The sequence below is a fragment of the Lissotriton helveticus genome, chromosome 8, assembly GCF_964261635.1.
Source record: "Lissotriton helveticus chromosome 8, aLisHel1.1, whole genome shotgun sequence".
Classification (NCBI taxonomy): Eukaryota; Metazoa; Chordata; class Amphibia; order Caudata; family Salamandridae; genus Lissotriton; species Lissotriton helveticus.
The window spans coordinates 257,875,076-257,895,160 of NC_136069.1; the positions used below are offsets into that span (position 1 = coordinate 257,875,076).

A 20,085-nucleotide genomic window follows, 5' to 3' on the forward strand; every position below is an offset into this window, starting at 1 on the left:
TGCATGAATTTATAATTCCAGTGTGACACATACCATAGACATAGGAGCAACCGTCTGAAGCTATACCTGCATTTTAAAGCTCAGGGATCTCATACTACTACTGGGATATTTTAAAAAATATGCAAAGAGAACCCAATTTCAATTCATTTTATTATGATTTGGAATTCCGAAGAATTCCACATAACATTACAATAAAACATTAATTCATAAAAAACAGTATTAAAAACCCAAGAGGTTACACCCTGTAAATATCCTACATTACACACAGTACATAATACATTTTTCATTATACCCCTATCTTTAGTTACAAATGAATAATGTAATAAACAATTTTCCTAGAGTTACCTCCTCCTTAAAGGGACAAATCTCAATTAATCATTAAGTACGTCACTCCGGGGGACTGAAATCTTCTAATCATTATCTAATAAATAACACTATTGGCAAAGATAACCCAGTTTACATCAGAACCAACTTTAGAAAAGGTATGTAACAGTTTCTTCTCTTCTAATTGCAGGCAGAATAAATATATAGAGCAGTAAAGTAGGCAGTATCTATATCTGCCAACTCTCAGCAGAAAATAGCTCCAAGGGGTAGCCATTAAGTTGGAATCAGAACTATTTCTAACTTCCTTATAGTAAGCATTTCATAACTGACATATATGTAAATGTAAATGCCATTTGTAAAGCGCACAGCTACCTCCAACGGAGGTGTCCCGGCGCTGTCCGTATACCGCTTAGGAACCCTTCCTGGTTTTTCCCTGTGGAATGTCCACTCCTGGGCACCCCAAGGTGAAGCCAGGCATCCCAGCGCTGTTGGGGCTGTTGTGGAGATTAAGCTAGCTATTGCCCAGAGTTGCAGAGTGGGACCCATGATTAGAATAGGCACCGAGGCGAGAATTATCAGGTCCGAGGAAATTGAGCCCAAGACCCGCCGAGGCAGGTATTGAACCCTGGTCCCGGACCAGACCTCTGCATCAGGGTCTGCCGCTCTAACCATTTGAGCCACACTTCTCCACTTTACCCACTCTTACTGTTTATCATACATATAATGAAATTCTATTTTACAGGAATTCAGCAGAATCTTCATGTTGTCTTGATTATGGATTGTACCAATTCAAATTTTACCATAAACTGCGAAAGTAACCCAGCCCTGTATAAGAAATGCTTGGTTCAGTGGATGGAAGGCTGGTCAGACAGAAGTATGAAAAAGGTATGTGATGATGTCTTTTTTTCAAGGCCACAGGTTGCAGTTGCTACTTTACATTTGTGGTTGATATTATTATTAGCTAAAGTGTTCCCTTATTATGGGGCCCGTTATTTGCCATTAAAAAAAGATAGTGCACCCGTGAGTAGCACACTCCTGTTAGATGGAGTTACAACATTAACTATGTCTGTAAAATCACTAGTATATCAATTTGCGTAGATTAGTAGTCTAAGATCATAAGCAAATATATGGCACGGTTAACCCTTTTTGCACATTCCATCAAATGTAATATTAAACTTATTAATTAGATATATATTTTGTATAAAAACGTGTATTAAAATAAAGTATGAAAGGAAAATGATTTGTGGACATCATTGTTAAAAACATATATATATATAGCTTCTGTAGTACAGGACCTTCTTTGAAAGTCATGCATGTTTCAAACAATTGCTGTTTGTGTCCAGTTATTTCCTATGAATGTATTTATGCACTGGGTGACCATTTGAGCTCTGAGCACAGATTCCTATTAATTAAACGTATTGTTCTTTGTTGATAAGTTGTTTTTCATGAAATTGTTTTTGACAAACATGACTCAAATAAAATGAAGGTCACTGCAGCTAGGTAGTCAGCACTGTGAATTGATTGAAAATAGTGTTCTGCTTATTTAAGAATCCATCAGCTTCCCCATCCCAGTATCCCTGGTACTGACAGGTGGTCCACAGAGTCTGTTCTTTTTTCGGCTTTTGTGGCAAGGATCCCTGAACACCGCTTGGGTCATAAAATACCCATTTTTGAGAGGATTCACTCACTTTTGTCCATTTTTATTTGCCGTCTCTGTTATCTACACGCATTATTATTGTGAAAATATATCCATCAGAAGACTTTAGGACAGAGAGAGCATCCGCATTAGTGGGGCTCTGGAGGAACCCTAGTGCAAAGAGGAATAGAAAAATCTCGCGAGGTAGGCCAGGAAGGTCACTTTTTTACTGCACCCTTACCTCTTGCACAACAGACCAATGAGAGGGAGTTTTGGAGCATGTAAAAGGCGTAGGAGTCTTCAACATTTCCTGCCAGTACTGCTTTTTCTGTTGAACGGTCTGATGGCTTAGACAGGTACAGCTGTGTCCTGCTCACAGTCAAAAACAGCTACAGAATTGCTGTTCACATCAAATCGACAATTGATGTAACACCATTCATCATCAAGGCAGTCACATACTAGGCTATCATCATCAAGATACACAACTCCCCATCAAGCCTCTCATAGATCAATATCACTAAGAACAAGGTCACACTGGTCGACGCAATAAAGATACATATCTAGGTAAAGATCCTCACCATCAGTTTGCATATATTTCCTGCCCTGAATCCATGGTACCTGTATTCATGTCCAGCCATGTTTGCTCAGATCATTCCTTGGCCAGCTTTGATTGTTCCTGAGGAGGATCCCACTCAAAAACCTTGTTAGCCTTTACATCTCCCTCCAGTGTCACAAAGGCATACTAGTATTTAATACGGGTAGCCCTGTAACCCCATAACAACTACAGGCAAAATCAATGTACAAGAATGTGTGTTGTCTCTGGAGATACATTTTAGCTGCTTACTTAAGGTGTAGGGAAAGTAACTTTGTCTGTGTTGTTACCCTCTAGTTTGTTTTTACCCCCATATTATTTAACTAGATTAATATATTTGCTTCATCCCATGCTTACAAAATAATCAGCTTAACAATTACAATTTAAAAATATAGGGAAAGTGGTGGGCTTATCATGGGATACCATAATGATGGGATTGTGGTTTGAAATAATTGTTTCACATATTACTGTACTCCAGAATTGCATTGCTATTGATGATTGAGTCGCACTGGATGGATGATAGCGGTTCTGTAAATTCAATAAAATGTGGTTATAAAAAAAGCCACTGCAATTTAGATTCATCACATTTATATTCATCATTCTTTATTAACGGTGCAAGAGGCTTTTCAAAAACATTCCACATATCTTTACAGAGATCCTGTTCATCAGTTAGGGCAAACACCACTAGTTGTGTGATCCCACTTGAAATGTGCGGCATTTTCTACTTCTTTTCCTTTGCGTTTTGGTTAATGTTATAACTTGTTTAGTAATACTTTCTTCACAATACAAATCTCTAGAAAAGTTGTCAATGCATTTTTGCCATTTATTGCTTTTGCAGCCTCCCCATGATGTGTGCAAGAACTTCAAAAGTTCCCCGAACTGTGATTTTGGGAAATAGTACAATAATCGCCATCCTTTTAATAGATGGCATCATCAAAAGTCGTATTGGCCAGAATAAGTCCAACTTTGGACCTGCGGCTTCTCAATCTCTTCCTGAAAAAGGAGAAATTCAAAATTCTGATGCTCTCATAATTCCTGTCTGGCCTGGACCTTCGTCAAGGGGCTCTGAACCTGTGGACATGGCTGGAATGTCTGAGTATATCCCTGGTGGTTCAACACCTGGCAGGCTCTCTCTGTGACAAACTCAGTCGTCGATCCCTAGCGGATCACGAATGGCATCTCCATCAAGAAGTGGCACAAGGTCTCTTCCCAAAATGGGGAGAGTCTTGGTTGGATCTGTTTATCTCTGTCGAGAACGCATAATGTCAGCAGTTTTGCACGTTGGAGTTTCCAGGGTGGCTCTCACTCACAGATATGTTTTGTCTCAAGTGGTGCTCGGGTCTCCTGTACGCCTTTCTGCCAATATCACTTCTTCACAGTTTCTCAATGTGTCAGGAACTACAGGGCCCAAGTTATCCTTGTGGCTCTGGCTTAGGAACGGAGAGACTAGCATCCCAAGCTGTTGAGCATGAGAACAGGCCCTACGATCAGGCTACTTCTTTGGGAGGATCTTTGTCGCAGCAACAGGGCAGTATTCTGTACCCAAACCTGAAAACGCTTTGCCTCCATGTGTGGAGAATGAGCAGCGACAGTTGACAGCTTTCGACTTTCCACCTTTAGTCTGTAATGTTATCTAGGCCTCACTTCTCAATAAAAGAGGAGACACTCCATCAGTTGGATCCAAAAAGAGCGTTGTCATTCTACCTTGACCTCACAGGAGAGTACCGGGGAATGATGAACTCTTTGTGGAGTACGTCGGAGCCAAAAAAGAAAGGCAGTGCAGAAGCGGACCATCTCACTATGGATAGTGCTCTGCATCAACATCTGCTATGCATTGCCTGAAAAGCAACCTCCTGAAGGATTGCATGCTCACTCCACCAGAGCCAAGGCTGCAACCACTGCATTAGCTTGCAGAGTACCTGTTCTGGATATTTCTCAGCCAGCAATGCTGGCTTCCCTGCATATGTTCTCTTCCAGGGGATCCTCATCAATAGTCATAAGCACTGAATATTCCCGCCCATGTGCGGGACCCCGGAAACAATATAAAAATATATATGTAAAAAACACATATATCTCGCTCCACATATATGTATGTACATATATCATTTTTCTCACACCAATGCAGCTCCACAACTGAGGCTAAAACAATGTAAACACATATACATGCACTGCAATTAGTAAGGAAAGAAAAAACACATTAGGTCAAATAAACCTTGAACTTTGTGTTTTAATGAGTAAAACCACTCATAAATCCTGAAAATTGCTCATAAATAGACATTGTTAGCCCTCAGGCTGCATTGTAAAACAATAGCATAGAAAATGAAACCATTTTTAACAAAAAAAACTGGCACCGTGCCTTTAAGGCAGCCATGACCCCAGGCTTCCCATCATGCCTCAGGGGTGACAGTTAGGTCAGTTGTTCTTTCCGGCTCCTTCAGTCAGGACCCTGGTGAAACAGCTCCCTTTCTTTTTGGCTTTCTGTCAAAAAATAATTTTGTGAATCTACAATTTTTGCTTTCACTCGACGTCTTTTAGACCTAGGGTGCTGCTGCTACCTTTTTTAGGCTTAAAAAAGGTGTTTTTTCTGTCAAAATGCCTTCCCTTTTTGACAAATACCCTTCATGTGGAAGGAAGATGGCCAAGACTGACACTCATTCAGTGTGTATCCTGTGCCTACCAGACTCTCATTCGTCAAAAACCTGTGAACATTGCCAGGTTTTATCATCCAGAACTCTCAAAGACCGAGAGAGAATTCGAGTTTATGGACTTTCTGAGAGAGGAAGATCTCCCAAGAAGCAGAAAAGTCGGAAGGCGAGGTCGACGTCGAAAGAAGCCCCGACTTGTTCACCTTCGGCGTCGAGGAAGCAGTCGTCGGCGACGGAGAAGATGTCTTCAGCGTCTACATCCAAGGTACCTCCGCTACAGACAGCGTTGAGGGATAGGTCACCGTCGAAGCATAAGAGTTCGACGGCGAGCCAACTGACGTCGAAGCAGCATCGTCATGCTGTGACGTCGAGGCATTCTCCGTCGATGCCTGGCCACCGGCGTTCGGCGTCGAGACAACCTCAGTCGACAACTAGTCGTGGTCGTTCGGCGTCGAGGGAACCTATGCCTACACATCGTCGATCGACGTCGAAGCAGCCCACGTCGACGCCCGGTCAACGGCGTTAGACGTCGAGGCAGCCTCCGTCGCATTCAGACAAGCGTCATTCGACCTCGAGGCACCCTCCGTCGCCGGCAGAGCACCGGCGATCGGCGTCGAAGCAGCCTCCGTCGTCGTCGAGCAGGCATCCTTCAACGGCTAGACGCTCTATGGTGAAGGACAGTCATCGACACTCGAGGTCGGCATCGAGGAGATCACGGTCGACGTCGAGAGAGCGTCTATCTGCTCGTCGTTCGGCGTCGAAACAGCCACCGTCGACGGATCAGCGGAGATCCAGGGAGCGGGGCGATTTGCAACCAGTGAACATCTCTCCTTCAAGATCGCAGGAGAGGTCGCCTTTGGGGCAGGTGATGCAGGAGATGGAGAGTGAACCATTGGACCAGTCTCAAGTCCTAAGGTCTCAACTGGGTTCCCCAGGATCAGCATCGGCTGCGGAGGTGGAACAATCTCCATTACAGGACCCTCCTGCCAAGAGAAAAAGGGTCTCGGAAGAGAGAGGTCGGTCGAGGTCTTCCTCTAGACGGTCTCTAGTGAGCCTATCCTCATCCTCCTCGGCATCTCGAAGTGGCAGATCCTCGGATGGGGAAGACAGCGATTCGGATAGGGAGAAGTCAAAGTCCCCTTCAAGGTCGCAGCAGGATTAATCGGATCAGCCTCCTCCACGGTCACGTTCGCCAGAGAGGGGTCGCACCCAAAAGTCTCCTCCTGTTCGTCTTTCCCCAAGGTGGTATAGACCTCTTCACCACTGGGCCAAGGACAAGGAGACGGCAGATCGGTTGAGGGCGTATCGAGATCAAGCCTCCCGCCGCAAAGAACGGTCTCGTTCTAGAGGACATTCAAGTAAAAGAAGATCTAGTCACAGAGAGCGATCTCATTCTAGAACGCGCTCAACTAGAGGAAGATCTAGGTCCAGGCGATCTCATAGCTCTTCAAGTTCATCACGGACCCGATCTCACAGGAATTACTCTCCGACTCTAACCAACAGTCCACGCTCGAGGATATCCCCAACTGAGGATATCTTCTCGTTCCAAGACATCTTGGGCAGGGGAGCCCTGAAGTTAGGAGTGCCTATGACAGCTCCGCAGATCAAGACGACGGTTATCTTCGAAACCCTGCAGCACAGAACGACACCCAAACCATTATTGCCGATGGTCCCGGGTATAATGGATACAGTGAATGAGGTCTTCCTGACTCCGGCGACGGTGAAGTCTGTCCCAGCGAGGATTCTCAAGAAATATCCTTCTCCTGAAAAGGACCCTCTGTTCCTCAAGTCTGATCCCCCGCCAGATTCAGTAATCATTGCGGTGGCTAGAAAATCCAATGCGGTGGCTTCCTCATCCACGGTACCGCCGGATAAGGACAGCAAGGTACAAGACTCATGGGGGAGAAGAGTTTGTAACACCTCTGCTGCTTTCCTCAAGGTCTCCAATGCGGAAGCTCTTCTGGGCAGATATGATAGATCTCTGTGGGACTCGCTTCAGAGGTTTTCTGAAAAACTTCCTCAGGAAGATAGAAAGGACTTTGAGGAGATTCTGATGGAGGGCGGTCAAGTCTCCAATCAGATTATAGGAGCGGCGGCAGATGGAGCAACGCTGACTGCGCATGGTTATGCGCATGGAGTCACAGCGAGGAGATCCTCATGGTTGCGCCTTACAGCATTGAAACCCGAGGCTCAATCCAGAATACTAAATCTTCCTTTTTCAGGCTCATCTCTCTTTGGGGCGACTGCTGATGAGGAGATGCAACGGATGAATACGGAGTTAGACACCCTTAAAGCTGTGGGACTTGAAAAGAAGAAGGAATTCCGGAAGAAGTTCCGTTTTGACAACAAGGGCTCTTCGAAGCAGAGGGTTCAAACCCCTCATTGGCAGAAGGGCCAGAACCAGCAAGGCCAACAAAAATCGCAATATAAAGGCAAGCGCAATTCCAAAGGAAATGGAAATCAGCGCCAAGGCAACAACTTCAATAAGCCTCAGCAGAAGCAATGAGTCATCACTTCCCCCAGCGCCGTTGTCCACTCCAGTGGGGGGAAGCATTGCACATCACAGGACAGAGTGGCAGGCCATTACAAAAAACCAATGGGTGTTGTCTACGCTGCAGAATGGGTACTGTCTTAGTTTCCAACGTCTACCTCCACCCGTTCCTCCGATGTCAACGTCAAGTCACCAGCTACAAATGTTAAAGAAAGAAGTAGCGACACTCCTCGAGAAATCAGCCATCGAGAGAGTGCCGGTGGCTCAAAGGGGAAAGGAGTATACTCGAGGTACTTTCTGGTCAGAAAAAAGGGCCAAAAGGTGGAATACAGGCCTATTCTGGACTTAAGAACACTCAATCTACATGTACGAAAAGAAAACTTTCGCATGTTGGCGCTTCACCAAATCTATCCACATCTCAGGAAGGGGGATTGGATGTGTTCGGTGGACCTTCAAGATGCATATTTTCATGTCCCGATACGGCCCGATCACAGGAGATTCCTTCGATTTCGGGTGGGGACTTCCCACTATCAGTTCAAAGTCCTTCCGTTTGGGTTGAAGTCGGCCCCCAGGGTGTTCACGAAGTGTGTCGCAGTGGTGGCGGCAGCTCTACGCCGCAGGGGAGTCTTCGTATACCCATACTTAGACGATTGGCTGTTGAAAGGTCTAACTCCAGACAATGTAAGGAATCAATTCCAGACATGCATAGAGCTTTGTCAACGTCTAGGCCTGCATGTCAACTACAAGAAGTCTGTCTCCCAACCCACTCAGAAGATTCACTTCCTAGGAGCTCGGCTAGACTCCGAGGTAGGAAAAGTGTTTCCTTCGGAGGAGAGACAGTTTTCGATAGCGCTCAAGTGCCAGCAAGTTCTTCGCAACAGGACTCAGAAAGTGCGAAAGATAGCCTCCCTCTTAGGGTCGATGGCTTCCTGCATATTCTTAGTACCGAACGCCAGACTTCGGATGCGTCCTCTTCAGCAGGATCTGGAGGACAAATGGGACCAGCAATCAGATCGCTGGGACGATCAGATCACTTTGTCGGAGGTAGCTCGATCTTCCATCCCGTGGTGGACAAAGAAACAGAACATGCAAGTGGGAGTTCTCTTCCATCAACCTCCTCCTACACAAACGATCATCACAGACGCGTTGTTGCAAGGCTGGGGGGCGCACATGGGGCCTCTTCAGGTGCAGGGTCTGTGGTCGTCTAAAGAAAGCACCTACCACATCAACTTGCTGGAATTGAGAGCAGTCCACCTGGCTCTCAAAGCGTTCCTTCCCTCGCTTCAGGAAGAAGTGGTTCTAGTACAAACGGACAACACCACCACGATGTACTATTTAAACAAGCAGGGAGGAACCCGCTCAAGGACTCTGTCACTAGAAGCTCAGTGCATCTGGCATTGGCTTCTGGCTCGCAAGTTGTCTGTTCAAGCACTCCACCTCCCAGGAGAGCAGAATGTGAGGGCGGACGCACTAAGTCGGCACTTCGAAGACAGAGAAGACTGGGTTCTCAACGACGAAGTGCTAGAAGACATTTTCCAGTCTTGGGGTCGTCCTTCCATAGATCTCTTCGCGGACGACGTAAACAGCTAATGCCCAAGCTTCGCCTCAAGGTTCTATCGACCAGGAACGAGAGGGAATGCTCTTTTGATCGATTGGTCAGGGAATTTGTGTACGCCTTTCCACCCCTTCCTCTGATCCCGAAAGTGGTGAGCAAGCTGACCCACTCGTGCACAACAATGATCCTGATTGCCCCCGACTGGCCGAGGCAATGGTGGTACACGGACCAACTTCACCTGTCAGTGTCTCCTCACAAGAGGCTTCCATGCAGGCCGGACCTGTTATCGAAGATGAACGGGAGGATTCACCATCCCAACCTTCCGTCACTGAACTTGGCAGCATGGCTCCTGAGGTCATTCAGTACGGCCATCTAGGACTGCCACAAGACTGCATGTCCATTCTGAGAGAAGCACGACGTCCTTCCACAAGACATTCTTACGCATGCAAGTGGAAGAGGTTCTATATGTGGTGCATGCAGAATGGTCACAATCCGGTGAACAGTCAGGAAGAAGCAGTTCTTCCATACTTGTTGTACCTGGCTAAAGCAGGTTTGAAGTTTAACTCCATTAAGGTGCATGTAGCCGCTATAACTGCTTATAGGCGATCACCTTCACAAACCTCTTTTTTCCAGTTGCCAGCAGTAAAAGATTTCCTGCAAGGTCTGAAAAAGGTGTACCCTCCTGTACGGCCTCCTTCTACTTCCTGGGAGCTGAATCTAGTACTATCAAAGTTGATGGGCCCTCCTTTTGAGCCCATTCATAAAGCTACTTTACAGCATATTTCCTGGAAAGCGGCTTTTTTGGTAGCGATTACGTCAGCCCGTAGGGTGAGCGAGATTCAGGCCCTCTGTACCAAAGAGCCTTATACAGTGTTTCATTTGAATAGAGTGGTGCTCAGAACGCACCCTTCTTTCCTGCCGAAAGTGGTGTCAGATTTTCATGTTAATCAGTCGATCTCTCTGCCCACTTTCTTTCCCAATCCCTCTACTCCAGCTGAGAGGGCTTTACACTCTTTGGACCTGAAAAGTGTTTTAAAGTTCTATCTGGACAGGTCCAAGTCTATTCGACATTCTGATCAATTATTTATTAACTACGGATCGATCAGAACTGGTCATGCAGCATCGAAACGTTCCATTTCCAGGTGGATCGTTTCGTGTATCCAACTTTCTTACCAATTGGCGCAGAAACCTCTGGGGTTTACCCCTAAAGCGCATTCCACTAGAGGTAGAGCTGCCACGGCAGCTTACCTGCATAATGTGCCCATGTCTGAGATTTGTAAAGCGGCGACCTGGAGGTCTGTTCATACATTTACCAGACATTACTCTCTAGATTCGGACACGAGAGCAGATACCCAGGTGGGCCAGACCTCCCTGAGGAATCTGTTTAACATCTGAGTTATTGGCTGTTATGGCTTGGTTGGGTCATGTACTTCTCATTTACCTGCAGGGGGTTGATGGGCTTGCTATTCTATTCAGTGCTTATGACTATTGATGAGGATCCCCTGGAAGAGAAGGATAAGTTACTTACCTGTAATCCTAGTTCTCTTCCAGGGGTATCCTCATCAAAGTCATAAGCAACCCACCCGCCTCCCCAGGTAAATGAGATTTGGTACTATTACAATCTTGTGGTTGAGCCCTGTCTTCAGGGTTATGCAAAGAACAACTGACCTAACTGTCACCCCTGAGGCATGATGGGAAGCCTGGGGTCATGGCTGCCTTAAAGGCACGGTGCCAGTTTTTTTGTTGAAAATGGTTTCATTTTCTATGCTATTGTTTTACAAAGCAGCCTGAGGGCTAACAATGTCTATTTATGAGCAATTTTCAGGATTTATGAGTGGTTTTACTCATTAAAACACAAAGTTCAAGGTTTATTTGACCTAATGTGTTTTTTCTTTCCTTACTAATTGCAGTGCATGTATATGTGTTTACATTGTTTTAGCCTCAGTTGTGGAGCTGCATTGGTGTGAGAAAAATGATATATGTACATACATATATGTGGAGCGAGATATATGTGTTTTTTACATATATATTTTTATATTGCTTCCGGGGTCCCGCACATGGGCGGGAATATTCAGTGCTTATGACTTTGATGAGGATACCCCTGGAAGAGAACTAGGATTACAGGTAAGTAACTTATCCTTCACAAAGCACCACTGCCTGGACAGTTAGGTTCAGCGAGATGGGCACTTTGCTTGTTCCGTCCTGCTGGATTTTCAAGTATAAATCCATGTCGCTGCCCCACCTCTGGGGAGGTTTTGTTTGAGTATCTATTCTAAGGTAAGGAATCTGTGGCTAGAAGTCTTTATTAGATGAACTAGTTACTTACATTCGGTAACGCTGGTAGAGACGAATTTCAGAGTAAGGGACTCTTCTCTTTTAATGGCCTTACTTTCACATGTTAGTGTTCTTTGTGGCTCTGTGCTTCTAGATCGGAAAATTGCGAAAAGAAACTGACTTCAGGTGCAGATAATGCTGCCGACACCACGTAAAGCTGAAAAACACCACCTACCGGCTTGCGGGGGTCCTGCTCACGAAAAATGTCTGACGGCTGGGGATTATTCTAAGGTAACCCACACTGTAATGGTACTGGAAGGGAACAGCTGTTCTCCGAAAAGACCTTAAAAAATCTATCACTAAGAAAAGACTCGAGCCAGGTAAGGGCCTTGCCCGTGAACACAATCCTTCCAAGGCGAGAAAGGAGGACACGGTGGTTAACTGTGTCAAAGGCGGCACTGAGGTCCAGGAGGATGATGGCCGTGCTGCCACCAGCGTCCAGAATCCTTCTGGAGTCCTCGACCACCCTCAACAGTGCTGTCTCAGTTCCCTGTCCTCTCCGGAACCCTGTTTGAGTTGGATGGAGCAAGTCATGGGTCTCTAAAAAAGATGCCAGCTGTTTATTCACCCATTTTTCGGTCAGCTTACTGATGCCAGGGAGAAGGGAAATGGGGCGATAGTTGGAAAAATCATAAGGGTCAAGGTTTTTTTTTTTTAACAGAGCCCTGACCATGGTCAACTTCCAATCTCGTGGCACCGTGCCTGACTCAAGCGAAGTATTGACTAGGTTGATGATGTGCGTACTGATGTGGGGCAGAGCCAAGTTTAAGATGGTCATAGGGGAAGGACCGAGCGGAGAACCGCTCTTTATGGAATTAATGAGGGGGGGTAAACGTTCTGCACTGAGGGGGGAGAAGAGAGAAAGGTGAGGCGAGATGAAGTCAGTGCCACCTACCAGAGGGGAAGGTAATACAGCCATGGGTAGGGGGAAGGGAGAGAAGGATCTTTTGGATTTTGGCGGCAAAAAAATGTGCTAATTTGTCGCAACGAACACCAGATTCATCAGAGGATAACGATGATGATAGCGGGTCGGGGCTTTTAACAAAGATTTGACTATCTTAAACATCTCTCTCGGGGCGTTGGCGGAAGCCTCAATTTTTTCTGCATAAAAGGTGGATTTGGCCATGTTAAGGGCAGATTTATATTTCTTTAAGATGGATCTGTATTTATTTTTCTTCTCCTCATCAAAATGTTTCCGCCACTGCCTCTCCTCCCGTTTACATTCCTGTTTAAGGGACCTTAGGTCTGAATTAAACCGGGGTTGTTTAGTAGGGCCTTTCTTGTTTATGATACATTTTTTTGAGAGCACGGTATCCAACGACTGTTCAATCCATTGATTGAAGTCTTTGTTTGCCCTATCGATGTCCTGATTATCCAGAGGCTCGCTCTTCTTCAGTATTTCTAGCCAATCATTTAACTCTAATTTCGTCCAGCGCCTACCCAAGGCTTTGTGAGAAGGTTTAGTTGAACTGGATCTGTGTGCCTTCCATGTGAAGGGAATAACCATATGATCTGACCAAGGGATCGAGTATGGCTCCGCTGAAATTAGTTCCGCAATGTTTGAAAATATGGGATCTAAAAGGTTCCCTTTGGAGTGAGTGGGATGTGAAACTATTAAGCTCAATTCACAAGAGGCTAAATCCTTAGTCAGTTCCATTGCGGTGATATCTAAAAGATTATTAAAATGGAGATTCAAGTCTCCCAGCACTATAAAATTGGAAACCGTACTAGCTAAATGTAGAGTAGTTTCGATTAGTCCTTCCAGAAATTGTCGTATCGGGCCAGGTGAGCGATAGATTAAAAGACCTGAGAATGACAGTTCTGGAGATAGTGTGATAGAGAATTGCGCACTCTCACAATCTGGGGTAGAACTATCAGTCATACGACAGGTTAGATGCTCCCTATAAAGAATGGCGATCCCTCCTCCAACTTTGGATACTCTGTCCCTATGTTGGATCAGGTATCCAGGGGGGAGAGCCTGGACGATATCTGGGCCAGAAGTGGATCCAAGCCACGTTTCAGTTAAAAAAAGGATATCAAGGTCCAGATCTTGAATTAATAGGGAAATTTCAATTGCATGTTTTGGTAATGGACTGCAATTTACCAATGCCATTTTCAGATCTACCTCTACTTTCCTTGTGTTATTAACCACCTCCGTCGCCCTGAAAGGACAATGTTGACAAGAGAAGCGGCGGAGCGCAAGGTTCACGGAGTGATTGCAAGAAGATGGAAGTACCCCCTTTAGGGCAAGAAGTGTCGAGCGGGAGTATGTTTGTAGGGGGCGGTTAGTAGGGCAGAGGTCCTGGTCCCTGGGCCCGATCGTGCGCGAACGGGCGCAAACGGGCTTACCTCTGGCGCACCTCCGGCACGCCATCGGTGCGCCCGCTGCGCGCCGTCACTGCGCGCCAGCATGATCAGTAAAATATATAGATGGTGAAAACCCGGCCCAAAGACTAGAGCGCCTCCCAGCCTATGGCGGCCACTGGTGTAAGGCCTGCCTCACCACACAAGATGGAGCTGCTGTGTGGGGGGAGTGAGTGTTCCCGCTCAAGCGGCGGGTGCCCAAATCAAATTTTACAGTGCAAGTAAGTGGGGGATGTGAGCCTGATAAAAAGCAGCGATTTCCAAATATACGGCGATTTATTTTTAAAAGTGATCACAGTCACAGATGAATACTGCCTGCGTCCTTGTAGTGAGTTCCAGCAGGGCAAGTAAAGGCTCCCGCTCAGCGCGTTGCACAGAGGTCGTAATCACCTCTGAAGTCCTCTGAAGCCCTCTGAAGACCTCTGAAGCCCTTACTGACATATGTAGAGCTACTATTTGGAAAACTTTCCATATGTTTGCTAAGCATTACTGTAGAGATGCTGGCTTCCGAACAGATACAGCTGTAGGTCATGCTGCTCTGAAAAACCTTTTTGGTTAAGAGTTTCAGTTTTAAATTTGGTCTATTTCCATTCTTTCACTAATACCACAAATAGTAGATTGAGCTTGCTTCTTTATTCTTACATTTCTGTCACTATATTCTTACAGCACCAGTGTACTATTTTCGATTAGCTTCATAGTGCTGCTTATCTGACTGCTTATCACTTCATATGTCTTCACGTTTTTCAGGCTTCAATATACGCAGTATGCTGCAGGGTGCCTTTCTCTGCTAAAGCTCTCCATTAATTGGGCTTTTTAAATGCTTCCGTACAGTCTGGAACTGTTTTACTTAGATACCTTGGCATGGTTATCTGCCTTTCGTGATCTCAAAATTATCCTTTGATGCCTAATAGTAAAAGAAATCAAGTGTCCTGTGATTCTTGCACACTGTAGGCAATTATTGTGTGACACTGGCTGCATTATATGAACTTAGACGTTACATGACATGACCCAGTCATCTGCATTTATCCTGCTTGACGTGTCAGCAACACTTGATAGCGCAAACCACCAGATCCTAGTAGACAAGTTAAGTGGCCTTTAAATTCAGAGCACTTTGTGTGCATGATTCCTGGACTTTCTTAATAACCAAACTCCAAATATGGTTCTCCCCTTGTTTGTATCATCAGTGCATCAAGGCTTCATCTTATCTCCACTTCCCTATAACTTATATGTTCTTCCCTTGACTTTATTACTTCACTTGTTTGGCTGTTCCTTATTCTGTGTGCAGACAATAGTCGAATCATATTAAAAATTCCAGTGTATTTGGATGGCGCCAGGGGGCGCACAAACAATATAGGCACACTTCTGTGAGGCTCCCGCTGCCCGGGCTCTTAATATGACACAATCCTGCCCACAACCATGTGGGGGGCCAAAAACATACTGGATCGGTATCAGCTTTGAGTACAGCGGCTACTGCAGGGCTACAGTTCCCCTCCGGAGGTGGCGAGAAACGAGAGTGCTGGTGGAGGCCTGGCACAGGCATTGCGGCCTACAAGGGTGCTGCGATGGACTGGAGAGTAGGCCTTGATACGGGGCCAACAAGTGGAAGAGGTTGCCGTAGACCGCTGATACCATCGCGACTCATGCCGGCAGACAGGAGGAGGACCGGAAATATCCATGGGATTCCCGCAGGAGAGCAGCGCGGCCAGCGCCGGGGTGCTCCTAGAAGCAGTTCGCCCAGGGGGAAAGGCGGGTGAAAGGCGAGCGCCGCAGAGAGAAGCTGCACGGGGCGAGAACGTGTATGGCAGCCCCCTCCTCCTCCTCCCCGCTGCGTCGTGCTGCTTACTGACTGGGGTCACAGGAAAGGGTAAGACGCCGACAAACTCAGCAAGATGCACAGAAGTCCCCGCCGGCAGCAGTAGCATATTTATCCAGACAGCGGAGGAGCGCAGAAGGGGACTCTGCCCCCAGTATCTTAGGAAATCACCAGAAGACCGTGCACTATGTGACTGTGCTTGGGGCATGAGTGGAGGACCCCGACTACACCTAGACTCAGGGGAACAAATTGGTGTAGCAAACCCAAAACACCATACCACAACATCTTGGTACTGTGCTAAAGAGACACTCTGTTGGGGCAGGACATGAGACGATGCTAAGAGGGACGAAGCCCCTACAGGACCTTTAAGAATCCCCCCGCTCCTGGCTACCCCCTGGGGGAGAGGAGGTTTATCGGCTGATGCAGAGAATAGTGAAAGGTTGACATAAAAGAGGAGAAAGAAGTATATGAGAAAAGAGGAGGGCAAGCAATCTAGGCTTTCCTTTGAGCCCCGGAGAGCAATGAGGTCCCAATCAAGAGATACTGACAAAGAGATGGCGAAAAAAATCCCTTGCCAACCAAGACTCTGCTGGTGATGACGTGAAGACACTCCTGAGGACTATGAAGCACAGCCTTGTGTCAATAGAAGGCAAGATGGATTCAATATGCACCCATATTGACTTCCTGGGGCAAAAGCTGGAAAAGCATGATGGCAGGCTACAGGAAGCAGAGCATGGGATATCTGAATTGGAGGACACATCAAATGGGAGAAAGAACGAACCAGCACAAATGAAGCATCTTTTGAAAGTCATTGTTGCCAAAGACGAGGATTTAGAAGAGAGATTGCGGTGTAATAATGTGCGATTCATAGGAGTACCAGAGAGCATCAACTTGGGGTGAATGGAGGAGTATGTAGAACGTATGCTGAAAACGTTGTTTGGAATAGAAGCCCTGTCTGCACAATTAGTGGTCGAAAGAGCACACCGCTTGCTGGGGCCTCCTCCTCCCCCAAACCGATAATCCCTGGGATCCTCAATTACTGAGACACGGATGCGGCCCTCCGCCTCTCCAGAGAGAAGAAGCAGCTGGAATTTGAGGGAAACAGTATAAAATCCCTACCCGGATATTACAATAGTGTTGCAAAAGGCCAGCAAGAAATTTGTGCCAGTTAAAAAGAAATTGCGGCTAGCCCAAATAGACTATGCCATGCTATATCCGGCGCATCTTCGGCTCACACACCAAGGAAAGGAATTTTTTTACACTAACCTGCAAGAGGTGGAGGAGTACTTGAAACGTGTAAACAGAACTTCTATTTGCAGAGATCCGGAAACATCACCGAGACACGCATCGTCCCCACTATCGGGATAAGGATAAACATGATGTCGAGCAGGAAGAACTGGTCTGTACTTGGGGCTATCTCGCACTCACAGAGAGACTCGGAATAATGGTCAGCGCGAAATTGGAACACATTTAGACTTTACTGAATACCCGTGGGCCAGACCATATGGTGGTATTGGGACATTGATGAAAATACACCCGGGCCCCATTCCGTACACGGAAGGGGGCTGGTTACAGTGCCCCTCCTGGGAATAAACACCCCGGAAGGAGATCCCTATTGGACAATTACAAACTCCCCCTCATATTTTTCTGTTCTTGTTTATCACTAACTTCGTTCCCTCTGTTCTCTCTTCATTTTTTTTTTTGGCCCATTTTTCCGTCTTTCTCTCATTCACCTCTCTTCTAATTACTTTCCTCCTCTTTCTTTCCTACCTTTCTCTTCTTCAGAGGCAACCCTCCCTTGGGATATTTGTTTTCGCTTTCAAACTTGTTTGATCCAGGGACCTATATACTTAGCTCCCGTTGCAAGACATGGGGAACTTCATTTGGGCATGCTTACAGGTGATAAGCAAGAATGAGATGCCCTTGTGGCGCCAGTTTGGTGTCGCATGCGCAGTGACTGTGAGCTCTGAAGAACCCCAGAACTTGCCTGAATGTTTGTTAGAGTTATTGGGGATGGGGAAGGAGGGAGGTAGGATTCTATGTCTCCGACAAGTTGGGGTTGTCGTTGTGAGAGGGTGTGAGGGAGGGGGGCAATTCATCTAATCATCACTTGTATGGTACATGTCATAGTATCATAACTAATAGTCACCAGATACGCTATGCTGGGATGAGAGTCTCTAGCGGCAGGATGAAATATGTTTTTTCCCCACTTGGAAAATGAAAACACCAGATAATGCAGGTCTAAATCTACTCGGCAATACACTTGGCATGGTCCAGACTTAACTACTGGATCATTTCCGAGGGATGGGACCGTGGGTGACACAGGTGCAGCACCTATCTCGGACCTTGTCAGATCATTTCCTGGTACAGATTGCATTGACCCCCTCCCCCTCCTGGGGGGACTGCATGCTACATGCAAACTGGCGTTTACCTCCAATTGCCTTACTAGACTCTGCCTTTAAGACGGAAGTGGGGCAATATTTAAAGGACTTTTTCAAATGAAATATCAGGTCGGTCCCCCGCCTCACCACGGTGTGGGAAGCGGTTAAAGTCACCATCCGGGGAATATGCATTGCAAAGGGAGAAGGAGTGTTGCGAGATATCTGTGGTAACCTCACCTGGCTAGAAATAGAACTTAAGAGACTCGAAAGAGAGCTCTTGAGCTCCCCCACAGGAGCCGCACAAGTCACCCTCAGATATAAATTGACAGAGTTCCTGGAAACAGCAGAAAGGGAATGTCTATTTCGCAGACAGTACTTTAAAGCATGCAGATATGGGGAAGGAGAAAGGCCAGGGAGGGCATTAGCCAACCAAATCTACCACCCTAGCTAGATTTGCCAATTATGTGTTGGAAATACGAGATGCGAATGATAATGTACATAAGGACACTGTTAATATTATGCATACTTTTACCACATTCTATTCATCCCTATACTCCACGAGAGGGGAGCTGGCTACTCCCTAGCGACATACTTGGAAGACATAGTACTAGGGTGGATTGGCGAGGCACAAAGGAAGTTTTAGGGATGGAAATCGAAGAGGACGAATTTAGAGCGGCTATGATGCAGCTATGCTGCAGTAGAGCACCTGGCTCGGATTGGCTTCCGGCAGACTTTTATAAGATGTACGTGGACGATTTGACCCCGATTCTTAAGCAGGTGTATGACAAGTCTAGGGAAGAGGGGGTTCTTCCTCAATCCATGAGAGAGGCGATGATTGTTTCATTGCTAAAGCCCGGGACACCTGGAGACAAGTGTGAGTCATATAGACCACTATCTCTCATAAATTGTGATGTTAATATTTTGGCCAAAATGCTCGCGAATAGACTGAGTCTTCTAATGAGGTCCCTCATGCTGCCTGATCAGGCAGGGTTTATTCGTGGATGATCAATCTTGCATAACTTGTGCACTCTCTTCGAGATACTATAAGATGTGAACTTGGACCTAGAAGCGTTGGCAGTCTTTTTAGACGCTACCGAAGCATTCGATTCGGTGGAGTGGGGGTACCTACTGGGGACCTAGGACGCATGGAAATGCCATCTGGATTTCTTGACTGGATACGGCTTTTGTACCAGCAGCCACAGGCCAGAGCACTGGTCAAAAGTGTACAACCTCCCCCCTTCTCAATATCACGGGGGACCAGGCAGGGCTGCCCGTTCTCACCCCTATTATTTGCATTGGCGGTAGAGCCCCGTGCAGCCAAACTGCCCCAGAAATACCAAGAGCACGCTATCCGATACCCCATGAAGAAGATCCTAGTATCTCTATATGCGGATGACATTAAGTTCTATGTCCAAAATCCACAAATCAATCTTAATCCACTACTGTGCAAGTTCATTGCATTCGATGGATCGCAGAGATTAAGGTAAATTGGCAGAAATCGCAGATGTTTACCCTCAGGAAGGCCACTCACCCGCATACTCTGGACTACCCTATAATGTGGTGTCAGGCAGAGATGCAATATTTAGGAATAACAATCACTGGAGACAAAACCAAATTCATGCGTGCTAATTATGGGCAAGCCCTGACATCACTGACTGACAAGATTACGCGCTGGATCACATTACCCATCTGCATAGCAGGGCGCATATCACTGATCAAAATGACAAGACTACCCAAACTATTGTACCTCTTCATAAATATACCATTCAATCCGGGTGGGACATTTTTTAAAGCACTTTTATCACAACAGACTAGGCTGGTGTGGGGAGGATAAGAACCCAGGCTTCATTGGGGCATATAGACGAGTCCCTGTGCACAGGGAGGCTTTGAAGCCCCCGACATGCGCTTATATTACTTATGTGCACAAGCGCAATACACCACATATTAGTG

At 46.3% G+C, this 20,085-nt stretch overlaps 1 protein-coding gene across 2 annotated transcripts in view; it reads left to right on the plus strand.

Annotated features, from left to right (window-relative positions):
- The window catches only part of DYNC2H1 (dynein cytoplasmic 2 heavy chain 1), a 1,763,151-nt gene that overhangs the window by 902,342 nt on the left and 840,724 nt on the right, over positions 1-20,085 (plus strand). For both annotated transcript variants that reach the window (XM_078657019.1, XM_078657020.1), the window contains exon 52: positions 1,067-1,209. In XM_078657019.1, coding sequence (XP_078513145.1) covers positions 1,067-1,209 — 143 coding nt within the window. The remainder of the gene's footprint in view (positions 1-1,066; positions 1,210-20,085) is intronic.